We start from the raw sequence: 27,088 nt of genomic DNA, 5'->3' as shown, positions 1-27,088 counted from the left end.
GTGCTGGGATTACAGGCTTGAGCCACCACGCCCGGCTGAAAGACAGTCTTTTGTTAGAATGTTGGGGTGCTCTAAGCCTCAGAAGCAGGCCTCAGAAAACAGAAGCTCTGTCTGTCTCTTGCCCTCTAATCATCCCCTGCCTTTCTGTCTTAGAGCTGGCCGTAAAGAAATCTCTGACATATCTTGTCTAATTGTAGGTTATAAGACCCCTGTTTCAGAAGGGGTCCTGCCCCTTACCTGTGAGGAAGGAATACGGAGAGGCCAAGGAGAATCTGGACGGGCCTTGCTGGGTTTCTGCACTCAGTCTGCTAGTATTAGATCACACTCTTTATCCAGTCAAGTACTGTGAGGTTGGCCATGCTTCAATCATCTCTCTCCAGTGAAATCTCTACAAAACGCCCAAGAGAACTTCTGGATAGCCTAACAGATGGAAGTTTCTGGAGGGTGGTATGCCTGGGGAGGGCATAGAACTCTGCATCCCCTCTCCATCCCTCACCCTGTGCACCACTTCATCTGTATCCTTGGTAATATCCTTTATAATAAACCAGTTAAACCTAAGTGACTGTTCAAATTAATGAAGCCCAAAGAGGAGGTCCTGGGAACTGCAGCTTGAAGCCCGTCATTGAGAAGTTCTGGAGGCCCTGACTTGTGTGACTGGTGTCTGAAGTAGGGGTAGTCTTCTGGGACTGAGCCCTCAGCCCGTGGAATCTGACACTGTTTCCAGGTAGTTAGTGTCTGGATTGAATTGGATGGGAAGATACCCAGCTGGTGTTGGCTGCAGAGTTGATTGCCTGCTTATTGGTAGAGAGAAATCCCCACGCATCTGGTCACAGAAGTCTTCTGTATAGATTGTTGTCAGGTGAGAGCAGAGGAAAAACTGTTTGATTCTCAACCAACTTGTCATACCTGATGCAATGTAAAGGCTGTGTAAATAGTTGTACTGTGTTGTCTAGGGAATAATGACAAAAAGTGTCTGTCCATGTTTAGTACAGAGGCAGCCATCCTAGGCCTAACTACATAGTACATGTCAGCAACAATGTAGCATTTTCTTAAAAACTTTTTTTGCGTGTTTTTCATTTAAAGTTGGTTGAATCTAAGGATGTGGAACCTGAGGCTAAGGAGGACCAACTGTATAGGAATTCATTAGCTAGCATCCTAGTTGCTAGGCGTGTATATTTTCTGACTTTCCTAAGTGAAATGGTTTGAATCAAGGGTTTTTGTTCTTGTAACAGCCTGTCCACTTCTGCCAAGTAGTCAGTGATTTCTGGTAACCAATCTAGAATTTTGCAGCTGGTAATTCATGGGAAAATGAGATTTCCTGATATAGACATGTGATTTGGGAGTGGAAGGGCCCTGGAGTGGAAAGGTCTGGAAGCCTAACTTCTGGTCCTTACCTGGTCTTCAACAGGAGGTGTGGCATTTGGAAGTCTGCTCCTTGGAATCTTTAGTAGAACCTTGAGTTGCAGATACAGTTGACCCTTGAACAACATGAGCTTGAACTTCATGGATCTCCTTATACGCAGATGTTAAAAAATAAATGCAGTTGGCCCTCCTTATCTGCAGGTTCCACATCTGCAACCCAATGCAGAGAATGAAAATACAGTATTTCAGGGTTGAGAATATACCCGCGTACGTGGAGAGCTGACTTCCTAGCTGCTGGTTCTGCAAGGCTCTCTGGGAGACAAGCATGTTTGGATTGTGGTATATGTGGGGGTCCTGGGACCAATCTCCAATGAATACCAGGGGATGACTGTATATTGTACCTCATCAGACACTCCCAGAACCTGAAGTGAGGAGGCACAATGAACAACTCCCCTAAGTTTTTGCTACTTTAAAAATTCTTATTGAGTAAATAACTACTAAGTAAATAATACGTAATAATGACATTAATAATAATACCAGAAATGTCTTCTTTTTTTTCAGACAGAGTTTTGATCTTATCACCCAGGCTGCAGTGCAATGGCGGCTGACTGCAACCTCCGCCTCCTGGGTTCAAGCAATTCTCCTGCCTCAGCCTCCCAAGTAGCTGCCTGGCTAATTTTTGTATTTTTAGTAGAGATGAGGTTTCATCATGTTGGACAGGCTGGTCTTGAACTTTTGACCTCAGGTGATCCACCCGCCTCTGCCTCCCAAAGTGCTGGGATTATAGGCATGAGCCACAGCACCCAGCCCAGAAATTTATTAAAGGGGAAGAATATTTATGCTTTATTTGACTGACAATTTAAAAATAAAGACTTCTTGACCATTACTTGGAAATACATTTTCCTCAAGTAAAAGGATAGAAATTTTTTTTTTTTTTTTAAATGGAGTCTCGCTCCATCACCCAGGCTGGAGTGCATGGTGCGATCTCAGCTCACTACAGCCTCCACCTCCTGGGTTCAAGCGATTCTCCTGCCTCAGCCTCCTGACTAGGTGGGACTACAGGCATGTGCCACCATGCAAAATATTTATATAGCGAAGCTAGGTATTTCTGTATGTAAGGTATGTATTATTTGGCTAACTTTGTCTATACATAATCATTGATATGGCTGGAAAGGTTTGTGTCAACTCTTTTATTCTTTTTATTTATTTGTTTATTTTGAGATGGAGTCTCGCTCCATCACCCAGGCTGGAGTGCAGTGGCGCGATCTCAGCTCATGGCAACCTCTGCCTCCTGGGTTCAAACGATTCTCCTGTGTCAGCCTCCGAGTAGCTGGGATTACAGGTGCCCGCCACCATGCCTGGCTAACTTTTTTGTATTTTTAGTAGAGACAGGGTTTCATCATGTTGGCCAGGATGGTCTCAACCTCTTGACCTCGTGATCCGCCCACCTTGGCCTCCCAAAGTACTAGGATTACAGGCGTGAGCCACCACGCAGCCCACTCTTTTTTTTTTTTTTTTTGAGATGTAATATCGCTCTGTCGCCCAGGCTGGAGTGCAGTGGCGTGATCTTGGCTCACTGCAAGCTCCACCTACCAGGTTCATGCCATTCTGCTGCCTCAGCCTCCGGAGTAGCTGAGACAACAGGCGCCCGCCACCACGCCTGGCTAATTTTTTGTATTTTTAGTAGAGACGGGTTTCACCGTATTAGCCAGGATGGCTCAATCTCCTGACCTCGTGATCCGCCCGCCTCAGCCTCCCAAAGTGCTGGGATTACAGGTGTGAGCCACTGCGCCCGGCAGCCCACTCTTTTGTTCTTGAATGTAATATATGTATAATTAGGAAAATGGACACTATCCTCTGTACCATCTTTTTGAGGTAGTGTCAGGATTTCTCTCCTTTTACAGCTGGAAATACTGATATTTAGAAAAGGTGGACAATAGGTACTATAACAACCCAGTAACAGGACTGCAAGGAGGATGCTTGTGTACTAGCTCCCAAGAGAATGCTACAGGGTAATTTGTTCATTGACTTCAGAAGCTGCCCAGTTTGCTTGTACCACAGTTTAGTTTTTCAGAGCATGACTTGATAGCATAGGTTGGGCATAGGAGAATTTGAACAATTCTTTTTGTCATTGCCTGTGTAGGAGTTAACTGTGTGGCAGTTAATAGGCACTGTTTGCATGTGCCGTTTGTGTGTGTGTGCTTCTAAGGAAAGTTCACCATGAGATCATTTTGTTCTGTTTATTTGGAATTCAGTTTCCCGGAGTAGTTGTTTATATCCATTTAATTGATTCACCAAGTTAAGCAAATTTTACAAATTAAGTGTCAACTAGAAAGTCAACTTCAGTCATCTAATTCATTACTTAAGGAAATTAAGTAACTGCCTGCCTGTAGTATAGATTTAGACAGTCTTTAAAATGCACTTGGAGTATTTGCTTTAAATACATGTAAATAAAATGAGTACTATTTTAAGTCCTACAGGAGAATATTAAGTTTTTATGTAGTTAAGCAGTTTCTGGAAGTCTGATTGCATGTGAACGTATTACATAATAGTAAAGTGTTAGCTGTAGAGCAGACAATTCCAGCTTTGTAGAGATCTACAGCTTGTACATTTATAATTGCTAGATATGTCCATTAAGTTCTGGTAGCTCTAAAACACTTTTGAAGGCCTGGCACAGTGGGTCATGCTTGTAATCCCAGCACTTTCGGAGGCCATGGTGGGGGGCGGGGGGATCACCTGAGGTTGGGAGTTCGAGAAAAGCCTGACCAACATGGAGAAACCCCATCTCTACGAAAAATACAAAATTAGCTAGGACATGCCTGTTAATCTCAGCTACTTGGGAGGCCGAGGCAGGAAAATCGCTTGGACCTAGGAGGTGGAGGTTGCAGTGAGATGAGATTAGGCCTTTGCATTCCAGCCTGGGCAGCAAGAGCAAAACTCCATCTCAAAAAAACGAAACAAACAAAAAAAAACTTTTGGGGCAAATGTATTTTACATACTCAATTATAAGTTACAGTAATTTTATTTTTAACCTTATGGCATTCTTTATTTTGGTTTTACATTTTCATATTCCTTAACTTCTTAGCATGAAAAATTTTAAAGCCTATGAATTAGCTGCAAAAACAGTACCACAAATACCTGTATTATACTCTTTACCTGGAGTCACCACTTGTTAACATTTGCTGCCTTTTTCTTCCCTCCCCTCCCCGCTGCTCATTCCCTCCCCTCCCCCACCGCTCATTCCCTCCCCTCCCCCACCGCTCATTCCCTCCCCTCCCCTCCCCTCCCCTTCCCTTTTTCTCTTTTCTTTTCCCTCCCTTCCTCTCTTCCTTCCTTCCTTCCTTCCTTTCTCCCTGCCTCCCTCCTTCCTTTCCTCCCTCCATTCTTTCTTTCCTTTCTTCTTTTTTTTATTTTTTGAGACGGAGTCTCGCACTGTCACCTGGGCTGGAGTGCAGTGGCGCGATCTCGGCTCACTGCAACCTCCACCTCCCAGGTTCAAGTGATTCTCCTGCCTCAGCCTTCTGTGTAGTTGGAATTACAGGCACCTGCCACCACACCCAGCTAATTTTTTTGTATTTTTAGTAGAGACAGGGTTTCACTATGTTGGCCAGGCTGGCTTTCTTTTTTTTCTTTTTTTATTAGAGACACTTGAGCCCAGTCTGGATCTAAACTCCAGGCTGAAGCTTCCTCCTGTCTCAGCCTCCGGAGTAGCTGGGATGACAGGTGTGAGCCCCCATGCCTGGCATTCCCTTATGTCTTTTTTTTTTTTTTTTTTTTTGAGACAGAGTCTCGCTCTGTCGCCCAGGCTGGAGTGCAGTGGCCAGATCTCAGCTCACTGCAAGCTCCGCCTCCTGGGTTTATGCCATTCTCCTGCCTCAGCCTCCTGAGTAGCTGGGACTACAGGCGCCCGCCACCTCGACCGGCCAGTCTTTTGTATTTTTTAGTAGAGACGGGGTTTCACCGGGTTAGCCAGGATGGTCTCGATCTCCTGACCTCGTGATCTGCCCCTCTCGGCCTCCCAAAGTGCTGGGATTACAGGCTTGAGCCACCGCGCCCGGCCACATTCCCTTATTTCTTTTGCACAGGCATGAGCTTTCTCTCCATACACAGGTGCACACACTTACTTTACTGAACCATTAGAGAGTTGTAGACATCAGGTCATTTTACCCCTTCTTGTAAAAGGGCATTCTGTGTAGCTCTAATTGCCTTATCACACTCAGAAAACTTAGCACTGATATATCTACTATTATTAAGATACAGTGTAGGCCAGGCGTGGTGGTTCATACCTGTAATTCCAGCACTTTGGGAGCCGAGATGGGCAGATCACTTGAGGTCAGGAGTTCGAGAGCAGTCTGGCCAATGTAGTGAAACCCCATCTCTACTAAAAATACAAAAATTAGCCAGGCGTGGTGGTGCAGGCCTGTAGTCCCAGCTACTCAGGAGGCTGAGGTGGAAGAATTGCTTCAACCTGGGAGGCAGAGGTTTCAATGAGCCGAGATCGCGCCATTGCACTCCAGTCTGGGCAACAGAGCGAGACTTCGTCTCAAGAAAAAAAAAATAATAATAATAAGATACAATGTAAGCTCACATTCCTTCAGTTGTCCTAATAGTGTTCTTTTTCCTCCCAATTCAGGATCCAGTGAAGAACTGCACATTGCATTTAGATGTCATGTTTCTTTAATTTCCTTTACTCTGGAAATTTCCTTAGCTTCTTTTTGTGACATGGGCACCGTGACAAATGACATTGATATTTGAAAAGTCTAAATCTAACCCAGTTGTTTTGAAGACTGTTCCTCAGTTTGGAATTCTCTGATTATATCCTCATGGATAGATTTGAATTAAACATCTTGGGGCTGGATTACTCTGAGGGATGTGTCTTTCTCATGCGTCACATCATTGGTGCTGTGAAATTGGATAACTTGATTAAGTTGATGTCTGTCCGGTTTCACCGTATCCTGTTGCCAACAACCTGTCATTTAGTGGTGGTTACAGTAACTTCTCAATGATAAAAACAGCCTTAAAAAAAATTCCCCAATACATACAGCTCGTTTAGGACTTCATAAAAGGTAGATAAGGTACCTCTTGACCTTTTATTAAATAAAGAAAGGCCTAGCATACATTCGCATTTATTCTGAGAATATTTAGCGGGGTTTAAAAGAATTATCTTCCTGATAAAAGAAAATCAATGAATAAATCAGCCAGAGTCTGCAAAATGCAGTACCTGCGTAAACATCGATTGTTCTCTTGATCCGAAAACACAGATTCATTAAAACTTATGTGAAAGAGAGTTTTCCTCCTTTATATTTGTTCTGGAAGAGGCAGAGGGTGTTCTTTGGATTCTTGCATTACAATATTGATTTGTTCAGTGGTGTAGTAACTTGGAATGGCCAAGGACAAATTTCCCAGAGCGTGGAATATTCTGAATGACAGAGAAGGGGCCATGATTTGGAAATGAAATTGTAACAGTGCACCTGGGATGTCTTAACACCTCTTATTTTGGAGAGCACAGGGAGTTAAGTTATAACTCAATTTCAAGCAAAGATAGGAGGAAGCCAGTGGGCTAATTTCCTGATTAAGTAGGCAAAGATGACATGTGGTTTGATTTGTCATTTTCAATTTTAAATGAACTGCATCACATGCACTAATTATGCATTGTCCTTCCTGTGTTAGGTTCCTTTCAAATATGATACTCTGTGACCTGAGTGTGTTTGTGGTCATTTGGGCAAAGCAGCACTTTTGTGAAATCATAGCTTGCATCACTGGTAGCATTTGGATCACTGGTAGCATTTGGATCACTGGTAGCACAGAGCTGATTTGATTACAGTGCTGACATCACTGTGCTGATGACCTAAGGCCTAGGTCGAGCCCTGTGTGAACCACTGTTGGTTTTGCTTTATTTATTGGCTGGGAAATCACCTCTCTGTTTGGTCCGTGCTTTTGAAATCTTGGGTCATCATTTGCACCATCTCGCCACACTCCTGGTTTAAGAAAATACAGGTGTCTCTGTTGCACATTATGTCAAGTGCAGACCCCTCTACCTGATTTTTCAGGATTCTGCATTATGAATTTCCATTCATCCAGTCCAGTCTCATTTCCCACAATTCCCATCATTACCTTCCACTTTGTTTAGGCTTCTTACTGTGTGACCTTGAGCAAGTTATTTAACTTCTGAACCTTGGCTTCCTCTCTATAGAGTAGGAATCATACGAATAGCTCCTACGTCACAGGGTTTTTAATGAGAATTAACTGAGATAATATCTTACAAATAATAACCTTCCATTATGGAAATGTTAATACAGGTACCAAGAACTATTCTAAACTTTTAAAATTTGTTGTCTCACTTCATCATAACAGTTTGATGAGGTAGGAGGAGCTGGTGGTGGTGGTAGTTGCACAGGTAGTGGTAATGATAATGTTGGTGCTTATTGAGCACTTATTATGTTCCAGGTACTTTACATGTTTCCAGTGAACCCTATGAACAGTCTTACAGGGTCGATACTATAATTGCATTTCATAGATAGGAAATTTAAGCATCATGAGATGAAGTAACCTGCCGAGATTCACATAGCCAAAGAATTCTGGACTGAAATCCAGGCCACACTTTTAGATACTAGTTTCATCCCATTTTTATTTTAGAATGAAAACTTAGGGAGTAATTAACTTAACTAAAACTCTCACAGCATATAAATGACAGAGCTAGAATATGAACCCAAATCTGATTTCAAAACTATGTTCTTTGTCATACTCCACTGCCTCCAGACTGCTGAAAACAGTGCTTTCTGTTGTGCTATTGTAGAGTGGATTGATTGTGATTTAATATATGTAACATCATTGTTTCTTCACTCAGGAAAGATGGCATATTGCCTGGATTAACTGTTACACAGGGAACCAGGCTTTTGGCCGCTGCTTGCCACCCTGACTCTGCCTGTTGAGTTGATGTAGGTGGTGAACACCCTTGGAGCACGGTGGATATTTGGCAGGATACTTGACCATGGCTGGAATTCCCAGTGGTGACATTAGTGTTAAGTGGCCCATTTCTGTTGATTCAGCAGGAGGACGTGGCTGCCCAGGATGTCAGTAGCTGATGGGAGGCAGATAGTAATGGGGAGAGGACATGGCTGTGTGATGGGACAGCACTTTGATCCCAAGTCTGTGGACTTAAGACATTTCTCAGTTTCAGTTTTAGGTTGTAGCCTCCAAATTCCAAAATTGGACTACTACATCTTGACAGGAATTCTTTTTTTTTTTTTTTTTGAGACGGAGTCTGTCTCTATCACCCAGGCTTGAGTGCAGTGGCGCGATCTTGGCTCACTGCAAGCTCCATCTCCCGGGTTCATGCCATTCTCCTGCCTCAGCCTCCCGAGTAGCTTGGACTAAGGGCCCCTGCCACCATGCCTGGCTAATTTATTTATTTATTTATTTATTTATTTTTATAGTAGAGACGGGGTTTCACCATGGTCTTGATTAGCCAGGATGATCTTGATTTCCTGACCTGGTGATCCGCCTGCCTCGGCCTCTGAAGGTGCTGGGATTACAGGCATGAGCCACCGCGCCCGGCCCCCATCTTGACAGGAATTCTTTTACAGATATTTGATATGCAGAAAGGGGTGTGAGCGCAGACTGATGATAGCTTACTTTTCTTTTTCAGGAAGGATGCCAATTCTGCGCTTCTCAGTAACTACAAGGTAAATTGAACTGTTACATTTTCCTCTCTGATAATTTGCCCTTTGTAACTAAGATTGTTGAATTCATTTTGATTAGAAATGACTGAATTTAGGCCAGTTGCAATGGTTCACGCTTATAATCACAGTACTTTGGGAGGCCGAGGCAGGTGGATCATTTGAGGTCAGGAGTTCAAAACCAGCCTGGCCAACATGGTGAAACCCAATCTTTACTAAAAATACAAAAATTAGCCAGGTGGGGTGGCACGTGCCTGTAGTCCCGGCTCCTTGGGATCCCTGCTGAAGTAGGAGGATAACTTGAACCCAGGAAGTGGAGGTTGCAATGAGCCAAGATTGCACCACTGCACTCCAGCCTGGGCAACGCAACCAGGCTCCGTCTCCATTAAAAAAAAAAAAAAAAAATTTATTTGAATTTTCCACTTTAAAACAAGACATGTGGCACCATCTGGTGGACCTTGGAATAGTCTAAACTTAATATGTTATACGTAGTACTTCAGGGAAGCTGGGGAAGACTCTAACTGAGAATAGGAAAATTTCAGTAAATCTCAAAGATTCTAGATAATCATTTGGGATGTAGTCATAGGATAGAAGCATCTATTTTAGAGCTGTTTCTGCACAATTTTACATTAAAATATTTATGCTTTTTCATAGTGATACCCTTGATATATTTATATATTCATAATGCTTTTATACATTGTTATTTTAATCTTCAAATGGTCTTTTGGGTATTAACATCATTATTTTGAAAGTGAGTTTAGTTGACTTACCTTTCTGAATAGTAGAAATTAACAAATTTATAATTTTTTGGGCTTAAGGTAGGGTTGCTTGGGAAAGGAAAAGAAGGAAAAAGGAAAAAGGAAAAAGGTTGGTAAGAGAGGAGATATTCCAGCATTTTTGCCTCCTATTTGGCATTAGCAAAACCATCTGATAGGCTCGCTCCAGGTGTAGAAAGAACCATTTATACCTTGACCGTGAATTTTCCATGTGCCAGAGTCTAAACTCAGGAAGACTCAGAGGAGGTCTAGAAGGTAGTAGGTTAAGTGCGGTGGCTCACGCCTGTAATCTCAGCATTTCGGAAGGCCAAGGAGAGTATTGCTTGAGGCTATGAGTTAGAGATCAGCCTGGGAAACATAGCAAGACCCCCTGCTCTTAAAAAATAAATTAGCTGGGTGTGGTAACAGACACCTACTATGGTCCTAGCTACTTGGAAGGCAGAGGGGAGGTTCCCTTGAGCCTAGGAGTTTGAGGTTACAGTGATCACCACTGTACTCCAGCCTAGGAGACAGCCTTTGAGACCCTGTGCCCCCCCAAAAAACAGCTCCCAGAGTTGAAGACAGCAAAAAGAAAGTAACCGTCCTCCCTCCGACATTCCCCCTAAAGAAGAGAAGGTAGTAGAATAAACAGAGAGTTGGCCATATTCTTTCCTCCCTAAAGGCTCAGTGTTAAGTGGTTGCAGCTTAGAACAGGAAGGAAATGGTTGAGTGGTTGTTGGCCAAGCCTTTGGCTTTTAGGAGCCTCCTTGTCCAGTTTGGACTTTGCTAGGTGTTTGGGTGTTTTATCCATTGGGGAAACATTGCTTTCATTGATCTCATGTCGCTATTTCTGAAAGGAACAGCAGACGAGAGGGGTTCCATTGTATCTAGTAATAGTGTGTGAGCCTGCATTTTCTTCACTTCTCTGATAGAATCTCTAAAACAGGAATGAGATTGAGATCCCCCCTGCCCCCAGCACTAATGCCTGTATGTGTTATCCTTGTGGGGAGAGTTTACTTCTAAAAATCCATAGCATTTTTTCTTCCCCTTTTTTTGGTAAACTCTGTTTTATCACTTACCTCAAAATTTTTCTTTTCCAGAAAGAAATTATTATGTTAGATTTTTTTTGAGATGGAATCTCACTCTGTCGCCCAGGCTGGAGTGCAGTGGCATGATCTCGGCTCACTGCAAGCTCTGCCTCCCAGGTTCACGCCATTCTCCTGCCTCAGCCTCCCAAGTAGCTGGGACTACAGGCACCTGCCACCATGCCCGGCTAATTTTTTTTGTATTTTTAGTAGAGACGGGGTTTCCCTGTGTTAGCCAGGATGGTCTCGATATCCTGACCTTGTGATCCGCCTGCCTTGGCCGCCCAAAGTGCTGGGATTAAAGGTGTGAGCCACTGTGCCTGGCCTATGTTAGATTTTTATACTAGAGAAGCAGAATTCTTTTTTAACAAAATATTTGTTTTAAGAAAATTGGCTTTCAAATAGTCTATTTTTGAGATCAGAGGAGATTAGTGATGTGTATATTGATCAGAAATATTTGAATTTTTTTTTTTTTTTTGAGACGGAGTCTTGCTCTGTCGCCCAGACTGGAGTGCAGTGGCGCGATCTCAGCTCACTGCAACCTCTGCCTCCCGGGTTCATGCCATTCTCCTGCCTCAGCCTCCTGAGTAGCTGGGACTACAGGTGCCCGCCACCAGGCCTGGCTAATTTTTTGTATTTTTAGTAGACACAGGGTTTCACCATGTTAGCTAGGATGGTCTTGATCTCCTGACCTCGGCCCTGACGAGGCCCGCCTCAGCCTCCCAAAGTGCTGGGATTACAGGCGTGAGCCACCGCGCCTGGACATATTTGAAATATTTTAAGTAATTTAATTTTAATTTTAAGTAAATTAATGAATTTGGATTATTTGGCTTATATAAAAGAGCATTTTTTTTTATGTCATCTGCCTCTGGGACTTATATTTGCCCAAATACAAGAGTTGGAAGCTGGGTGATGGGCGGGTGAAAGGAAGTACTACACTTCCCTGTTTATCCTTCAAAACTACTGACCTTGGATAGATATATTTGTCAAATTTATTCATAAACATCCTTTGTGTATCTCCTCCTAGGTGTTTCAGTTACTAACTGATCTGAAAGAACAGCGTAAAGAAAGTGGAAAGAGGCCGGGCGCGGTGGCTCAAGCCTGTAATCCCAGCACTTTGGGAGGCCAAGACGGACGGATCACGAGGTCAGGAGATCGAGACCATCCTAGCTAACCCGGTGAAACCCCGTCTCTACTAAAAAATACAAAAAAACTAGCCAGGCGAGGTGGCGGGCGCCTGTAGTCCCAGCTACTGGGGAGGCTGAGGCAGGAGAATGGCTTAAACCCAGGAGGCGGAGCTTGCAGTGAGCTGAGATCCGGCCACTGCACTCCAGCCTGGGCGACAGAGCGAGACTCCGTCTCAAAAAAAAAAAGAAAGTGGAAAGATTAAACACAGCTCTGGACAACAGAATTGAACACCATCACCTATGAAGTAAGCCTGGGCTTCTGGCAGACCTACCTAAAGTACCATTGAGGGAGGTGAGTTTATTCTGCCGATGACTGGCTGCTGAAATCAAGATCGCCTTTTATCTGATCTGAATAGTTTTACTGTAACCTGATTTTTATTCTGTTTATAAAAGTGAGAGGAGTTTGGTCAAGTGTAGAGTTTAGCCAGCTACAAAGTTAGAAGGAATAGTGTACAAGATTGCCCTTACTTCTCCTTGAAAGGGGATCACAGCTCATTGCAGCTTCAACCTCCTAGGCTCAAGTGGTGCTCCCAGCTCAGCTTCCCAAGTAGCTGGGACTATGGGCAAGCACTGTCATGCCTGGCTAATTTTTTTTGTTGTTGTCCAGGGTGGTCTCGAACCCTTGGGCTCAAGCGATCTTATCACCGCATCTTTCGAAAGTGGTAGGGACTTAGACGCTTAAGGCTATTGTTTATTTTGTAAAGTTTCAGATTCCTCCCAAAATATGTAATTATAATTCCTCCCAAACTGTATCTGTATTCTTCCTCAAAAGCCACAAATTCTGTGTAATCATGAGAAAATATCAGACCATTGCAAATCAATTTAAAAAAAAAAAAAAAAAAAAAAAAAAAAAAAAAAAACCTTTATTTTGAAATCATTTTTCTTTTTTTTTGGAGACAGAGTCTCACTCTTGTTGCCCAGGCTGGAGTGCAATGGTGCGATCTCGGCTCACCACAGCCTCTGCCTCCCAGGTTTAAGCGATTGTCCTGCCTCAGACTTCTGAGTAGCTGGGATTACAGGCATGCACGACCTAGCCTGGCTAATTTTGTATTTTTAGTAGAGAAGGGGTTTCTCCGTATTGGTCAGACTGGTATCGAACTCCTGACCTCAGGTGATCCACCGATCTCAGGCTCCCAAAGTTCTCGAATTATAGGTGTGAGCCACCATGCCCAGCCATTCTTCTCTTACATAAAAGTTGTAGAGACAGTGCTGGGAGTTTTCATGTACCCTTCCCATAGTTTTCTCTGATGTTAACATCTTACATAACCATGTTAGAGTGATCAAAACCAAGAAATTAACATTGGTACATACTATTAAATAAACTAAGCTAAAATTTTATTTGAATACCCTGTTTTCCCACTGCTGTCTTCTGGGTTCCAGGATTCAGTTCAGGATACCATTTTGTATTTAGTTAACATGTCCCCATCATGTCATTTGTTCTGTGTCCTTATTCTTCCTTTGTCTTCTTTGACACTTGTGAAGGGCTGGTCAAGTATTTTATAGAACATCCCTTGATTTGTGATTGTCTGATATTTTCTTACGATTACCCAGAACCTATGGCTTTTGAGGAAGAGTACCACAGAGGTGATCTCCCCTTCTCATGTCATGATATCTCAGGGTACATGATATCGATGTTTCTTTTTATTTATTTATTTATTTATTTATTTATTTATTTATTTTTTTGGAGGGACAGAGTCTCATCTGTTGCCCAGGCTGGAGTGCAGTGGCGCAATTTCGGCTCACCGCAACCTTCGCCTCCTGGGTTCACACCATTTTCCTGCCTCAGGTTCCCGAGTAGCTGGGACTACAGGTGCCCGCCACCATGCCCGTCTAACTTTTTGTATTTTTTTTTAGTAGAAACGGAGTTTCACCATGTTAGCCAGGATGGTCTTGGTCTCCTGACCTCGTGATCTGCCTGCCTCTGCCTCCCAAAGTGCTGGGATTACAGGCATGAGCCACTGCGCCCGGCTGATGTCGATGTTTCTTATGGCTGATATTGTTAACTTTGGTCATTCGGTTAAGATAGTATCTGCCTGGATTGTCCACTGTAAAACTACTGTTTCTTCATTTCAATATTATGTTAGAAAGGATTCACCAAGTTCAGCCCATATTCAAGGGGAAGGGGGAGATTAAGCTTCACCTCTTAAAGGGAGGGATATCAAAGAATTTGTGTATGTGTGTTAAAACCACCACAGTAATTAAAAAATATTTTGTGGGAGATGCTTTGAGGCTAGGAAAACAGCCTACGCTTCCTTAAACTTTTAATCATCAATTTTAGCACTCATTGGTGGATCTTTCCTGCAGTAATTATGACTATGGTACAGTTGCCTGAGAGTGATTTTAAAAATGTTCTCATTCCTCTTTGCTTATTAGTTAGAATTTTATATATATATATATGTTTTTAAGAGACAAGATTTTGTTGTGTTACTTCAGTCTGGTCTCAAACTCCTGGGCTCAAGTGATCTTCCCGTCTTGGCCTCCCATAGTGCTGGGATTACAGGTGTGCACCACTGTACCCAGCTCATATGAGTTAGAATTCTTCCATAAGAAAAAGTTGTCTCTTCTTACTCATTTATTTATTCATTAGTATATATCCCTGTAGACTTATGGCAATTTATTTTATTCTTTGGGATCCCTCTCTTTAAAAAAATTGTCCGAAATATAACATAATTGTCAGATTGAGTTTTTTTTAAGATCAGAAGAGTTTTCTTCTAAAATTTCATTACTTATTCTTCCTGTTCTAGCTACTGATTTTCTCTTTCAGGAATTCATATTGCGTGAAGATTGGTTCTCCTGAACGCCTCTTTGTTTGTTTTATACGGGATTTTTTTTTTTTTGAGATAGAGTCTCATTCTGTCACCCAGGCTGGAGTGCTGTGGTGTGATCTCGGCTCATTGCAACCTCTGCCTCCTGGGTTCAAGTGATTCTCCTGCCTCGGCCTCTGTAGTATCCGGTATTACAGGCGTGCACCATCACACCCAGCTTTTTTTCAACTATACCCAGCTTTTTCTCCACTATACCCAGCTTTTTCTTTGTTTTTTTAGTAGAGATGGCGTTTCACCATGTTGGCCAGGCTGGTCTCGAACCCCTGACCTCAGGTGATCCGGCCACCTTGGCCTCTCAAAGTGCTGGGATTACAGGTGTGAGCCACCACGCCTGGCCTGTACAGGATTTTTAAAACAAAATTTTAGAATTTTAATTATAGCCATTGCGTTTCCTTTTTCTCATTCAGGGTTCTTTGTCTTATGCTTGGCTTTTTTCTTTTTTTTTTTCCCAGACGTTAAAATACATATCAAAATCACCATGCAGACACCAGAGTCCTGAGACTGTCAGAGAATTTCTCACAGCAATGAAAAGCCACAAGTTGACCAAGTAAGTAAATCTCTTAAGTAGGAAGAGAGTGACACATGGTGAAATGATAGTTGCTACATTCATAGCAACCATGTATTGATATTCAGCTGGGTTTGAATTTAAAGGAGGATGATAGTATTGTAGATGAAACAACTGAAAGTTAGACATTGGGACCCTTCTAGAGTAAGGAACAAAACTTAATGGGGTTTTAAAAATCTTTTCTTGGAGTCCCAGTTTGTATGACCTATTGTATCACCCCCACTCCCAGAATTCAGACCAAATTGGATGAAAAGTAGGGTTTACAAGTTAAAGTATTAATTTTATAAAGTTGATCAATGAAGTTCTTTGATGTTTGTGTTTGCTTGAGGCAAAAGTGGCTTGATCGTATTCTGTGAGTTCTTGTAGTGTCCAGTTCCTTTTCTTGGTTTGGAATGAGTTCAACCTATTAAAATGGAAAACGTCATGTATCAGTAGTTTATAGGAGAAGAAAACTAGCCCAAATTTTTTAGATTCAGTTCCAGAACTGATAAATTTCAAAAGCTTTTGTCATTTCACTTAGGATAATCAGTAATTTTCTTTTGGAGGAACCATTTGGTGTTACAGCAGGCACACAGGTGGTACCATCAGCAAACTAAATGCACTTCTCCCACTCCTTCCTCAAGAGAACTCTGAAGACAAAACAAATTCCGTGTGTGTGTGTGCAAATCTTCCATGTGTATCTTCTGTATTCATGTATAACACTTTTTAAAAACTGTAGTAAAATACACATAACATGGCTGGGTGCAGTGGCTCATGCCTGTAATCCCAGCACTTTGGGAGCCCGAAGCAACTGGGTCATCTGAGGTTGGGAGTTCAAGACCAGCCTGACTAACATGGAGAAACCCCGTCTCTACTAGAAATACAAAATTAGCTGGGTGTGGTGGCACATGCCTGTAATCCCAGTTACTTGGGAAACTGGGAGGAGAATCGCTTAAACCTGAAAGGCAGAGGTTGCAGTGAGCTGAGATCGCGCTATTGCACTCCAGCCTGGGCAACAACAGTGAAACTCCATCTCAAAAAATATATAAATAAATACACTTAACAAAATTTACCATTTTAGGCCAGGTGCGGTGGCTCATAGCTATAATCCCAGTGCTTTGGGAGGCTGAGGCGGGCGGATCACTTGAGGCCAGGAGTTCAAGACCAGGCTGACCAACATGATGAAACCTCTTCTCTACTGAAAATAAAAAATTAGCCAAGCGTGGTGGCGGGTACCTCTAATCCCAGCTACTTGGGAGATTGAGGGAGGAGAATTGCTCAAACCTGGGAGGTTGCAGTGAGCCAAGATTGCGCTACTGCACTCCAGCCTGGGTGATAGAGCAAGACTCTGTCTCAAAAAAATTACCATTTTAACCATTTCTAAGTGTACCGTTCAATTGTTGCAACCAATATGCAGACCTTTTCAGTTTGCAAAACTGAAATTCTGTATCCCTTAAACAATTCCACACTTGCTCCTCCTCCTGTCCCTGGCAGCCACCATTCTGCTTTTTGTTTCTATGAGTTTGACGCCCTCATACAAGTGGAACCATACAGTGTTTTTTTTAAAATCATACCTGAATGTTTAATTTTAAAATCATTTTAACAATTGAAGTGTGCAATTCAGTGGCATTAAGTACATTCACATTGTACAATCACTGCCATCTATCCACAGAACATTTTATCTTGCAAAACTGAAACTCTGTGCCCAGTAATCAATAAATTCCCCGTTCTCCCTTCCTCCTAGCCCCTGGCAACCACCAATTTATTTTCTGTCTTCATGAATTTGACTACTCTAAGTATTGCATGTAAATGGAATCATACAGTATTTATCACTTAGCATAATGTCTTTGCCCGGGCGCAGTGGGTCACACCTGTAATCCCAGCACTTTGAGAGGCTGAGGTGGGTGGATCACCTGAGGTCAGGAGTTCGAGACCAGCCTGCAAAATTAGCCAGGTGTGGTAGCGCATGCTTGTAATCCCAGCTACTCGGGAGGCTGGGGCAGGAGAATTGCCTGAACCCAGGAGGCAGAGGTTGCAGTGAGCTGGGATCGTGCCATTGCACTCCAGCCTGGGCAACAAGAGCAAAACTCCGTCTCAAAAACAAAAGGGCCAGGCACGGTGGCTCACGCCCGTAATCCCAGCACTTTGGGAGGCTGAGGTGGATGGATCACCTGAGGTCAGGAGTTCGAGACCAGCCTGTCCAACATAGTGAAACCCGGTCTGTACTAAAAATACAAAAAAAATTAGCTGGCTGTGGTGGCAGGCACCTGTAATCCCAGCTACTCAGGAGGCTGAGGCAGGAGAATCGCTTGAACCTGGGAAGTGGAGGTTGCAGTGAGCCAAGATGGTGCCATTGCACTCCCGCCTGGGGTACAAGAGCAAGACTTCGTCTCAAAAAAACAAAAACAAAAACAAAAGAAAAGATGTATGAGAAATTTTTTTTCTTTGTAAAAGTGAATAATATTCCATTTTATATGTAAATCACATTTTTCTTTCTTTATTTTTTTTTTTTTGAGATGGAGCCTCACTCTGCTGCCCAGGCTGAAGTGCAATGGCGCCATCTCAGCTCACTGCAGTCTCCCCATCCCGGGTTCAAGTGATTCTCCTGCCTCAGCCTCCTGAGTAGCTAGGATTACAGGTATCCACCACCAAGCCCGGCTGATTTTTTTGTGTTTTTTAGTAGAGATGGGGTTTCACCATGATAGTCAGGCTGGTTTTGGAACTCCTGACCTCAATTGATCCATCCACCTTGGCCTCCCAAAGTACTGGGATTACAGGTGTGAGCCACCGCGCCTGGCCCACAGTTTGTTTTTCTAACATCCATTGACATACACTTGCTTCCATCTTTTGGCTATTGTGAATAATGCTGTTATGAGCATGGGGGGTTCAAATATCTCTCTGAGACCCTGCTTTCAGTTCTTTGGGTACCCAGAAGATTGATACATCATATGGTAGTTTTGTTTTTAACTTTTTTGAGGAACCACTATACTATTTTTTTCTATTGGCTACAGCATTTTACATTCCTATCAGCAGTGCACCAGAGTTGCAACTTCTCCACATCCCTGCCAATTTATTTCCTTCCTTCTTCCCTCCCTCCCTCTAGCATCTATGAAATGTGAAGCAGTCTCTCATTCTGGTTTTATTTTGCATTTCTGTAATGATAAGTGATGCCAAGCATGGTTTTATGTGCTTATTAGCTATTTGTATGTCTTCTTTGAAGACTATCTATCCCAGTCATTTTCTCTCTCTCTTTTTTTTTTTTTTTTTTTTTTTTTTGGTGAGACAGGGTCCCAGTCTGATGCCTAGGTTGAAGTGCAGTAGTGCTATCTTGGCTCACTGCAGCCTCGACCTTCCCAGATGCAGGTGAGCCTCCCAAGTAGCTGGGATTACAGGCATGCCACCACCATGCCCACTTAATTTTTGTATTTTTTGTAGAGTCAGGGTTTCTTTGTGTTACCCGGGTGGCCTCAAACTCCTGGGTTGCCTGCCTCAGCTTTCCAAAGGGATTACAGGTGTGAGCCACCACACCTCATCCTTTTCCCGTATTCGAATGAGGTTTTTTTGTTCAGTTTTAGGAATTTTATATATATTCTGGATATTAATCCTTTGGTAGATACATGATTTGCAAATATTTTCTCCCATTCTGTGGGTTGTCTTTTTATTCTGTTGGTGAGTCCTGTGATGCACAAAGTTTTTAAATGAAGTCCAGTTTGTCTCTTTTCTTTTGTTACCTGTGCATTTGGTATCAGAGATCCAAGAAATCATTATCAAATTCAATGTCATGCCCTGGCACAGTGGCTCACACCCATAATCCCAGCACTTTGGGAGGCTGAGGCGCGGATCACCTGAGGTCCAGACCAGCATGGCCAACATGGAGGAACCCCATTTCTACTAAAAATAGAAAAATTAGGCCGGGCACGGTGGCTCACACCTGTGATCCCAGCACTTTGGGAGGCCGAGACGGGTGGATCACGAGGTCAGGAGATCGAGACCATCCTGGCTAACACGGTGAAACCCCGTCTCTACTAAAAAATACAAAAAACTAGCCGGGCTAGGTGGCGGGCACCTGTAGTCCCAGCTACTCGGGAGGCTGAGGCAGGAGAATGGCGTGAACCCGGGAGGCAGAGCTTGCAGTGAGCTGAGATCTGGCCACTGCACTCCAGCCTGGGCAACAGAGCGAGACTCCGTCTCAAAAAATAAATAAAATAAATAAAATAAAATAAAATAAAATAAAATAAAATAAAATAAAATAAAAAATTAGCCAGGCATGGTGGCGGGCCCCTGGCGTCCCAACTGCTTGGGAGGCTGAGGCAGGAGAATGGCGTGAACCCGGGAGGCGGAGCTCGCAGTGAGCTGAGATCGCACCACTGCACTACATCCTGGGAGACAGAGCGGGACTCCATCTCAAAAAAAAAAATAAAATAAAATAAAATTAGCCAGGTGTGGTAGCACATGCCTGTAGTTCCAGCTACTTGGGAGACTGAGGCAGGAGAATTGCTTGAACCCGGGAGGCGGAGGTTGCAGTGAACCAAGATTGTGACACTGCACTCCAGCCTAGGCAACTCAATGAGACTGTCTCAAAAAAAAAAAAAAAATTTCAGTGTCATGAAGCTTTTTCCTTATGCTTTCTTCTAAGAGCTTTATAGTTTTAGTCTTATGTTTAAGTCTTTGATCCTTTGTGTAAAATTTAAAAAAATTTTTTTAAATTAAAAAATTTTAGGTTGGCGCAGTGGCTCATGTCTGTAATCCCAGCACTTTGGGAGGTGGAGGTGGGCAGATTACCTGAGGTAGCGAGTTCAAGACCATCCTGGCCAACATGGAGAAGCCCCATCTCTACGAAAAATATAAAATTAGCCGGGCGTGGTGGCACATGCCTGTAATCCCAGCTACTTGGGAGGCTGAGGCAGGAGAATCGCTTGAACCTGGGAGGCGGAGGTTGCAGTGAGCTAAGATCTTGCCACTGCACTGCAGTCTGGGCAACAGAGCGAGACTTGTCTCAAAAAAAATATTAATTGAGATAATTTATGCATATTTCTGGTGTATAAAGTCGTGTTTTGATATGTATATAATGTTTAATGCTCAAGTTAAGGTAATTAGCATATTTGTCACTGCAAATATTGATCCATTTTCAGTTCATTTTTGTATGTAGTATAAGGTAAGGATCCACCTTCTTCCTTTACCTGTGGATATCCAGTTTTTCTGGTACCATTTGCTGAAAAGATGATTTCTTCTTTCTTGAATGGGTCTTGGTCTCCTTGTCAAAATCGTTTGACCATATATGCAAGTGTTTTCTTTCTGGGTTCCCTACTCTATTGGTCTGTATATCTGTTTCTCTGCTAATACTACATTATTTTGATTGCTATAACTTTACAAGAAGTTTTGAAATCGGGAAGTTTGACTACTCAGACTTTATTCTTTTTCAAAATTGTTTTAGCTATTTGGGGTCTCCTCGGATTTCATATGAATTTTAGAACGGATTTTCCTATTTATGAGAAAAATGACATTGAGATTTTTGTTTGTTTGTTTTTGTTTTTGAGACGGAGTCTTGCTCTGTCACCCAGGCTGGAGTGCAGTGGCGCGATCTCTGCTCACTGCAACCTCCGCCTCCCGGGTTCACGCCATTCTGCCTCAGCCTCCCGATTAGCTGGGACAACAGGCAACTGCCACCGCGCCTGGCTAATTTTTTGTATTTTTAGTAGAGACAGTGTTTCACTGTGGTCTCGATCTAATGACCTTGTGATCCGCTTGCCTTGGCCTCCCGAAGTGCTGGGATTACAGGCGTGAGCCACCACGCCCGGCTGGTTCTGCACAAATTTTTTTTTTTTTTTTTTTTTTGAGACGGAGTCTTGCTCTATCACCCAGACTGGAGTGCAGTGGTGTGATCTCGGTTCACTGCAAGCTCCACCTCCCGGGTTCACACCATTCTCCTGCCTCAGCCTCCCGGAGTAGCTGGGACTACAGGCATCTGCCACCACGCCCGGCTAATTTTTTGTATCTTTTAGTAGAGATGGGGTTTCACTGTGTTAGCCAGGATGGTCTCCATCTCCTGATCTCGTGATCAGCCTGCCTCGGCCTCCCAAAGTGCTGGGATTACAGGTGTGAGCCACCGCGCCTGGCCTATTAGTAGTGTTTTAACGTTTACTTTCTGTATTCTTACATATTTTAAAGAACTTAGAACAGAAATAGTCTTTTATGTCTACCCAATGTCATCGTTGTTTTTTACTCTCTATTCCTGAAGTTCCCTATGTCCTTTTTATCATTTACTTCACCCGGAAGCATTTCCTTTGGCACTTTTCTGAGAATAGGTCTGCTGGCTACAAATTCCCTTATTTCATTTAGCTGAGAATGTTATTATTTTCTTTCATTCCTGAAGGATAATTTCACTGGGTTGATTGGACTTTTCTTTCAGAACTTTAAAGATGTCATTTCAGTGACTTCTGGCTGTCGCAGTTTCTGATTAGAAATCTATGATCAGGCTAGGTGCAGTGGATCATGCTTGTCATCCCAGCACTTTGGGAGGCCAAGGCAGGAGGATCACTTGAGGCCAGGAGTTTGAGACCAGCCTGGGCAGCATAGCAAGACCCCATCTCTTTTTTAAAAAATAATTAATTTTTTAAAAACTTTTAAAAAATCTGCTATCACTCTAACCATAATGTGTCCTTTTCCTGTGGCTGCTCTTAAGATTTTTTAAATCCCGTCTCTACTCCCACTGCTTCACTTCATTAGCCTGAAAAAATTTTTTTAATAAAATTAAATTTTAAAAAAGATTATTCAAGTCTTTGGTCCTCAATAATTTGATAATGATATATTTCAGTTTTTTTGCCACAGTTTATCTTTACTGAGCTCCTTGATTATGCAAATTTATGTGTCTTACTAAATTTATGAAGTTTTCAACTATTCTTGAAATATTTTTTCTCTCCCGATCTCAATCTCTTTATCTTCCCTCTTTTCTTGAACTACAGAAACACAACTGGTAGACCTCTGATGCTGCTGTACAGGTCTCTGAGGCTCTGTTTCTTTCTAAAACAATTTGTAGTTCAAATGGAATAATTAATTTCTCTTTTTTTTTCCTGTCTCTCTCTCTCCTTTTTTTTTTTTTTTTTTTTGAGACAGAGTCTCACTGTCACCTAGGCTGGAGTGCCATGGCATGATCTCGGCTCATTGTAAGCTCTGCCTCCTGAGTTCACGCCATTCTCCTACCTCAGCCTCCCAAGTACCTGGGACTCTAGGTGCCCACCACTGTGGGCCTATCCCGCCCAAGGGATCGCCGAAGCAGGCCCCTGAGGAGGAGGGAATTTGGGGACAAGAGACGAGAAATGGAGACAAGACAGTGCTCTGATCAAGTCTCGCTTTAATGGCGGTAATGCAATGCCTTATATACACTTGAGGGGAAGGGGTTGGGCCAGGAGGCGAGATGATCTCATCGCTGAGGGTGTGGCTAGGTAGGTATTGGTTTGGTCGGACGCCATGTTATACCAAGGCCTGTCAGTTGGTAATTTTCCCGGCGCAGGATGGTGCCCGGCCCTACAAAGTAACAATTTTCGCTGGGGAAAACAGGTGAAGAAAAACAGGAAGAGCTCTATCTTTATGAGGTATTGATACAAAAGAGAAACAACAAATCTAGGAGGAGGTAGAAGGTGGAAAGGAATAGAGTCATGCTTAATCATTAATTATTATTTACATGGCTGGCCATTCGACACAGGCCCAGCTTTTTTTTTTTTTTTTCAGTAGAGACGGGGTTTCACTGTGTTAGCCAGGATGGTCTTGATCTGCTGACCTCATGATCTGCCTGCCTCGGCCACCCAAAGTGTTGGGATTACAGGCGTGAGCCACCGCTCCCGGCCTCTTGTCTCTTGTTAACAGAGACAGAGTTTCACTCTGTTGCCCAAGCTGAAGTGCGGTGGCGCTGTCAGCCTCACTGCAGCTTCAGAGTCTAATGGGATAATTTCTGTTGATCTGTCTGTATATGCACAGATTATTCTAGCATCTTCCATTATCAAGCCTACCAGTGAATTTTTCATTTCAGGTATTTTTCAGTTCTAAAGTTTCCGTTTGGTTATTTTTTATACCTTCTGTTCTTTCCTGAGAACTTGTATTATTTCATTCATTTCAGGAATGTCTACTTTTACCCCCAGTTGTTATAGTAGCTAAATTCTTGATAACTTTAATGTCTGGGGTATCATGGGCTTGGCACCTGTTGATTATCTTTTCCTTGTAGAATGAGTCGTATTTTCCTCGTCTGGGTAATTGTAGATTGTATCCTGGGCATTTGAGTTGTATATTGTTTGGACTCTGGGTCCTGTTAAAAGCCTCTGTTTTGTGTTTTAGGAGGCTGTCAACCCAATTAGCTTCAGACTTCAAGTCGGTCTTGCCTTCTGGGGCAAGGATTTCAGTGTCATTTTGTTTTGAAACCCACTCTGGGTCTTTGCATATGGGGCTGGACTGGTGGTGTAACTCGCTCCTTTCTCACTGGGGGTCTTTGCTGTGCTGGGTCTGTTCCATGCTTGCTGTTTTGGTGCTGTTCTGCACGTAGCTCAGATGAACCTAGGATTTGTGTTGATTGAAATTCAAATTTGGAGTCCCCTTCTCTAGCTCTCCTCTCTGGGACTCCCTCAATCCTACTCTCTGGCCCACATGAGACCCCTTTTTTGGTTCTCTATCCACAGGTTCCAAGCTTCTCTCAAAAGTTTACCTGCCTGCCTGTGTGTAGTTGTTACTAGAGCTATCCTTGGAGCAGAGCAGGGAAAGTAGAAAAGGCAAAAGGACTCTTAGGCAGTCTGGACAGCAAGGGCTCCCTTCCTGCTGCTGGTCCCCGCCTGGGGGGCTGCCCTTGAGTTGTGAGCTCCTCATGGGTCTCCAGCCTTTCTCAGTCTCCTGGCCGGAAAGATTGGATTTCTCCTGGAGCTGGAGCTGTCTGTGGGGCCACCACAGCTGCACCAGGATTGAGGCCCTGAGACAAAAGAGGGAAAAAGCCCCAAGAAACTCACATCCATCCTCCACTCCAGATGGTTCTTGGGTTTTGTTTCCCTCCCAGACCACCTGCTTTTGTTTGCTTTTCAGAGTCCTCAGGTGTATTTTTGTATATTTTGTCTGGAGATTTTTTTTTTTTTTTTTTTTTGAGATGGGGTCTCGCTCTGTTGCCTAGACTGCAGTGCAGTGGCACAGTCCTGGCTCACTGCAACCTGTGCCTCCCGAGTTCAAGCAGTTCTCCCACCTGAGCCTCCTGAGTAGCTGGGATTACAGGCACATGCCACCACACCCGGCTAATTTTTGTATTTTTAGTAGAGATGGGGTTTTGCCATGTTGACCAGGCTGATCTCAAACTCGTGACCTCAGATTATCCTCCGCCTCAGCCTCCCAAAGTACTGGGATTACAGGCTTGAGTCACCGCACCCAGCTGTCTGGAAATTTTTCATTGTAATCTGTGGGGATAGAAAGGCTTTTGTGGGCTTTCTCAATCTTCTCCTGTAGCAGCAGTGCTAACAGTTGATTTTTAAGGCCTCTTTTCAGCTCTTTGTGTGGGCTGATGTATTGCTTCCTAGGCCAAACATCTTTTCCACTATAAATATGGACAAATACTGTTCAAAAAAAACCTACAAATAGGCATTGTCTTGCAAGCCGATTCATGATTGTCCATAATCTATATAAATTTAAAACAGATTTTAATATTAAAGGATTAATTAACTAAAATCAATTAATTTTAACTCCCTTTTTTCCACTAGTGATCCTAAAATTGAGGATTTTAAAAAATCTTTTTAAAAGGCTTTCTAAACCTTTTAACCTCAACCGTTTCATTAATTGCTTAGTTCTGTGACTCTGGCAAGAGCAAACACTACAGGTGGTGGTGTCCAACAGCCAGTAGAGGGAGCGGCAGGCTTCTTCACTGTGGCTGGGCCTGGCTCCTCCTCTAGGAACTTGCAGCCCTTGCAATTCAAACAGCCTCAGTGTCCCATGACCCACGGGGCTGCTTGACCAAAGCCATGAAGACCTGGACCATCGTGTGCTAGCTGTTGCAGTTTAAGACATTACACTTACAACAGGAACTGCTGAAGCATCTTTAATCCTGGTGTTTGAATATCCTCAACAGAATTTTTCTCTGCTATTCTCTCAGGGAGAGGAGATTCAAGATAACAGCCCTTAATGAGTCTGATTCTATTAGTGCAAGCTGGGGCTCTATTAACTTGCTTAAATACCTCCACTACCAGAGATCTTGTGGGTAGGGTAAGAATCATGTTTTGGTTGACTTTATAACCTTATTCAGCAGTGTTGGGACTCAACTGCAAGTCACTGTGATATGATGTTCTGTGTCATTTTTTCTTTCTTTCTTTCTTTTTTTTTGAGACGGAGTTTCACTCTTATCACCTAGGCTGGAGTGCAATGGCATGATATCAGCTCACTGCAACCTCTGCCTCCCAGGTTCAACCGATTTTCCTGTCTCAGCCTCCTGAGTAGCTGGGATTACAGGCGCCTGCCACCATGCCTGGCTAATTTTTGTAATTTTTAGTAGAGACGAGGTTTCACCATGTTGGCCAGGCTAGTCCTGAACTCCTGACCTCAGGAAATCCACCCGCCTTGGCCTCCCTAAGTGCTGGGATTACAGGCGTGAGCCCCCGCGCCCGCCTCTGTGTCATTTTTTCTACAGCATGTTACTTCCTCTGAAGCATTTGACTCTTTAATAATTTTAGTTTTTTCTTCAGGCATCTGTTTCTCAAAGAACTGCAGCCTGGCTTGTAGCCCCAGCTCTCATGCTGACATCTCCTCCCTAAGGTATACACTCTGTCTTAGGGTTGAGATTAGGTCTGCCAGGAATGGAGAAAGAGGACTTGCCTTCAAGACCCAGCTTAGGTAGGGTAGTAAATAACTTTGCATCCCTAAAAGGGACTCTTCTGGGCACAGATTATTCTTGGGAGTGGACACCATATTTGGAATGTGTTCCTCTGGTACCAGCAAAGCTCAGAGTCGATGGATGAGTTGTCGGGTTCCCTAGTGTCTGGAGTCCTGGTACCCTGGCTGCTTTCAGAGCATGGAGTCCTGCCCCGTATCTCCCCAGAGTTTTCCCCTTCTCTCCCATGAACTTCTGCAAGTCGGGGCTTCCCTAGCTCTTTCTCTTACATATGCTTCAGATTACGTTTACCTCATGGTAGCTTTGTCTCGGTTGTTGGGGACAAAAAGATGAACACAGCGGAAGTGCTATGGTAGGGGCACGGTGGAGAGACACCGAAGTGTCAGCAAACACCATGTGCCAAGTAAGGCCTGAGATCAGGAAGAAGCCTCGTGCTTTTCTGTAAGGTGTTTGCAGTTGGGGTCAGTTGGGGTGTGAGTGCAAAGTAGGGCCATACAAAACTGTAGAGACTGACAATGACCAGATTTCAGAGGGTTCTGGGGGCTGAACTAAGGAAATTCAAGTTCAGACCACAACCTGTGAGGACAGTGGGAGGATTACAAGCAGGATAATGAGATGACCATGTTTCTATCTTGTAAAAGAGACTTTATTTGTATGAGTGTAGACAGATTGAAAAGGTGGCAGCCCACTGAAAATGAAGGTCATTGTCCTCTAACCAAGAGGTTGGAGTGGGCTGTAGAAATGGTGAGGAGGGGAGGAGTATCTTTTTTTTTTCTTTTTTTTTTTTTTGAGACGGATTCTCACTCTC

At 43.3% G+C, this 27,088-nt stretch overlaps 1 protein-coding gene across 4 annotated transcripts in view; it reads left to right on the top strand.

The window, feature by feature from the left end:
• Positions 1-27,088, top strand: part of LOC110742326 (DNA-directed RNA polymerase III subunit RPC9-like) — a 36,425-nt gene that overhangs the window by 4,739 nt on the left and 4,598 nt on the right. Inside the window, exons 2-3 of one of the 4 annotated variants that reach the window (XM_021933513.2) lie at positions 9,011-9,047; positions 15,346-15,440. In XM_021933513.2, the coding sequence (XP_021789205.1) occupies positions 9,011-9,047; positions 15,346-15,440 (132 nt within the window). Of the gene's footprint in view, positions 1-9,010; positions 9,048-11,908; positions 12,038-12,170; positions 12,361-15,345; positions 15,441-27,088 lie in introns of those variants that run through there. The other 3 variants (XM_031664898.1, XM_021933512.2, XR_004183045.1) reach the window with 3 other exon arrangements.

Source organism: Papio anubis, chromosome 4, assembly GCF_008728515.1.
Source record: "Papio anubis isolate 15944 chromosome 4, Panubis1.0, whole genome shotgun sequence".
Lineage (NCBI taxonomy): Eukaryota > Metazoa > Chordata > Mammalia > Primates > Cercopithecidae > Papio > Papio anubis.
This window is presented reverse-complemented; position numbering and strand designations above follow the sequence as displayed.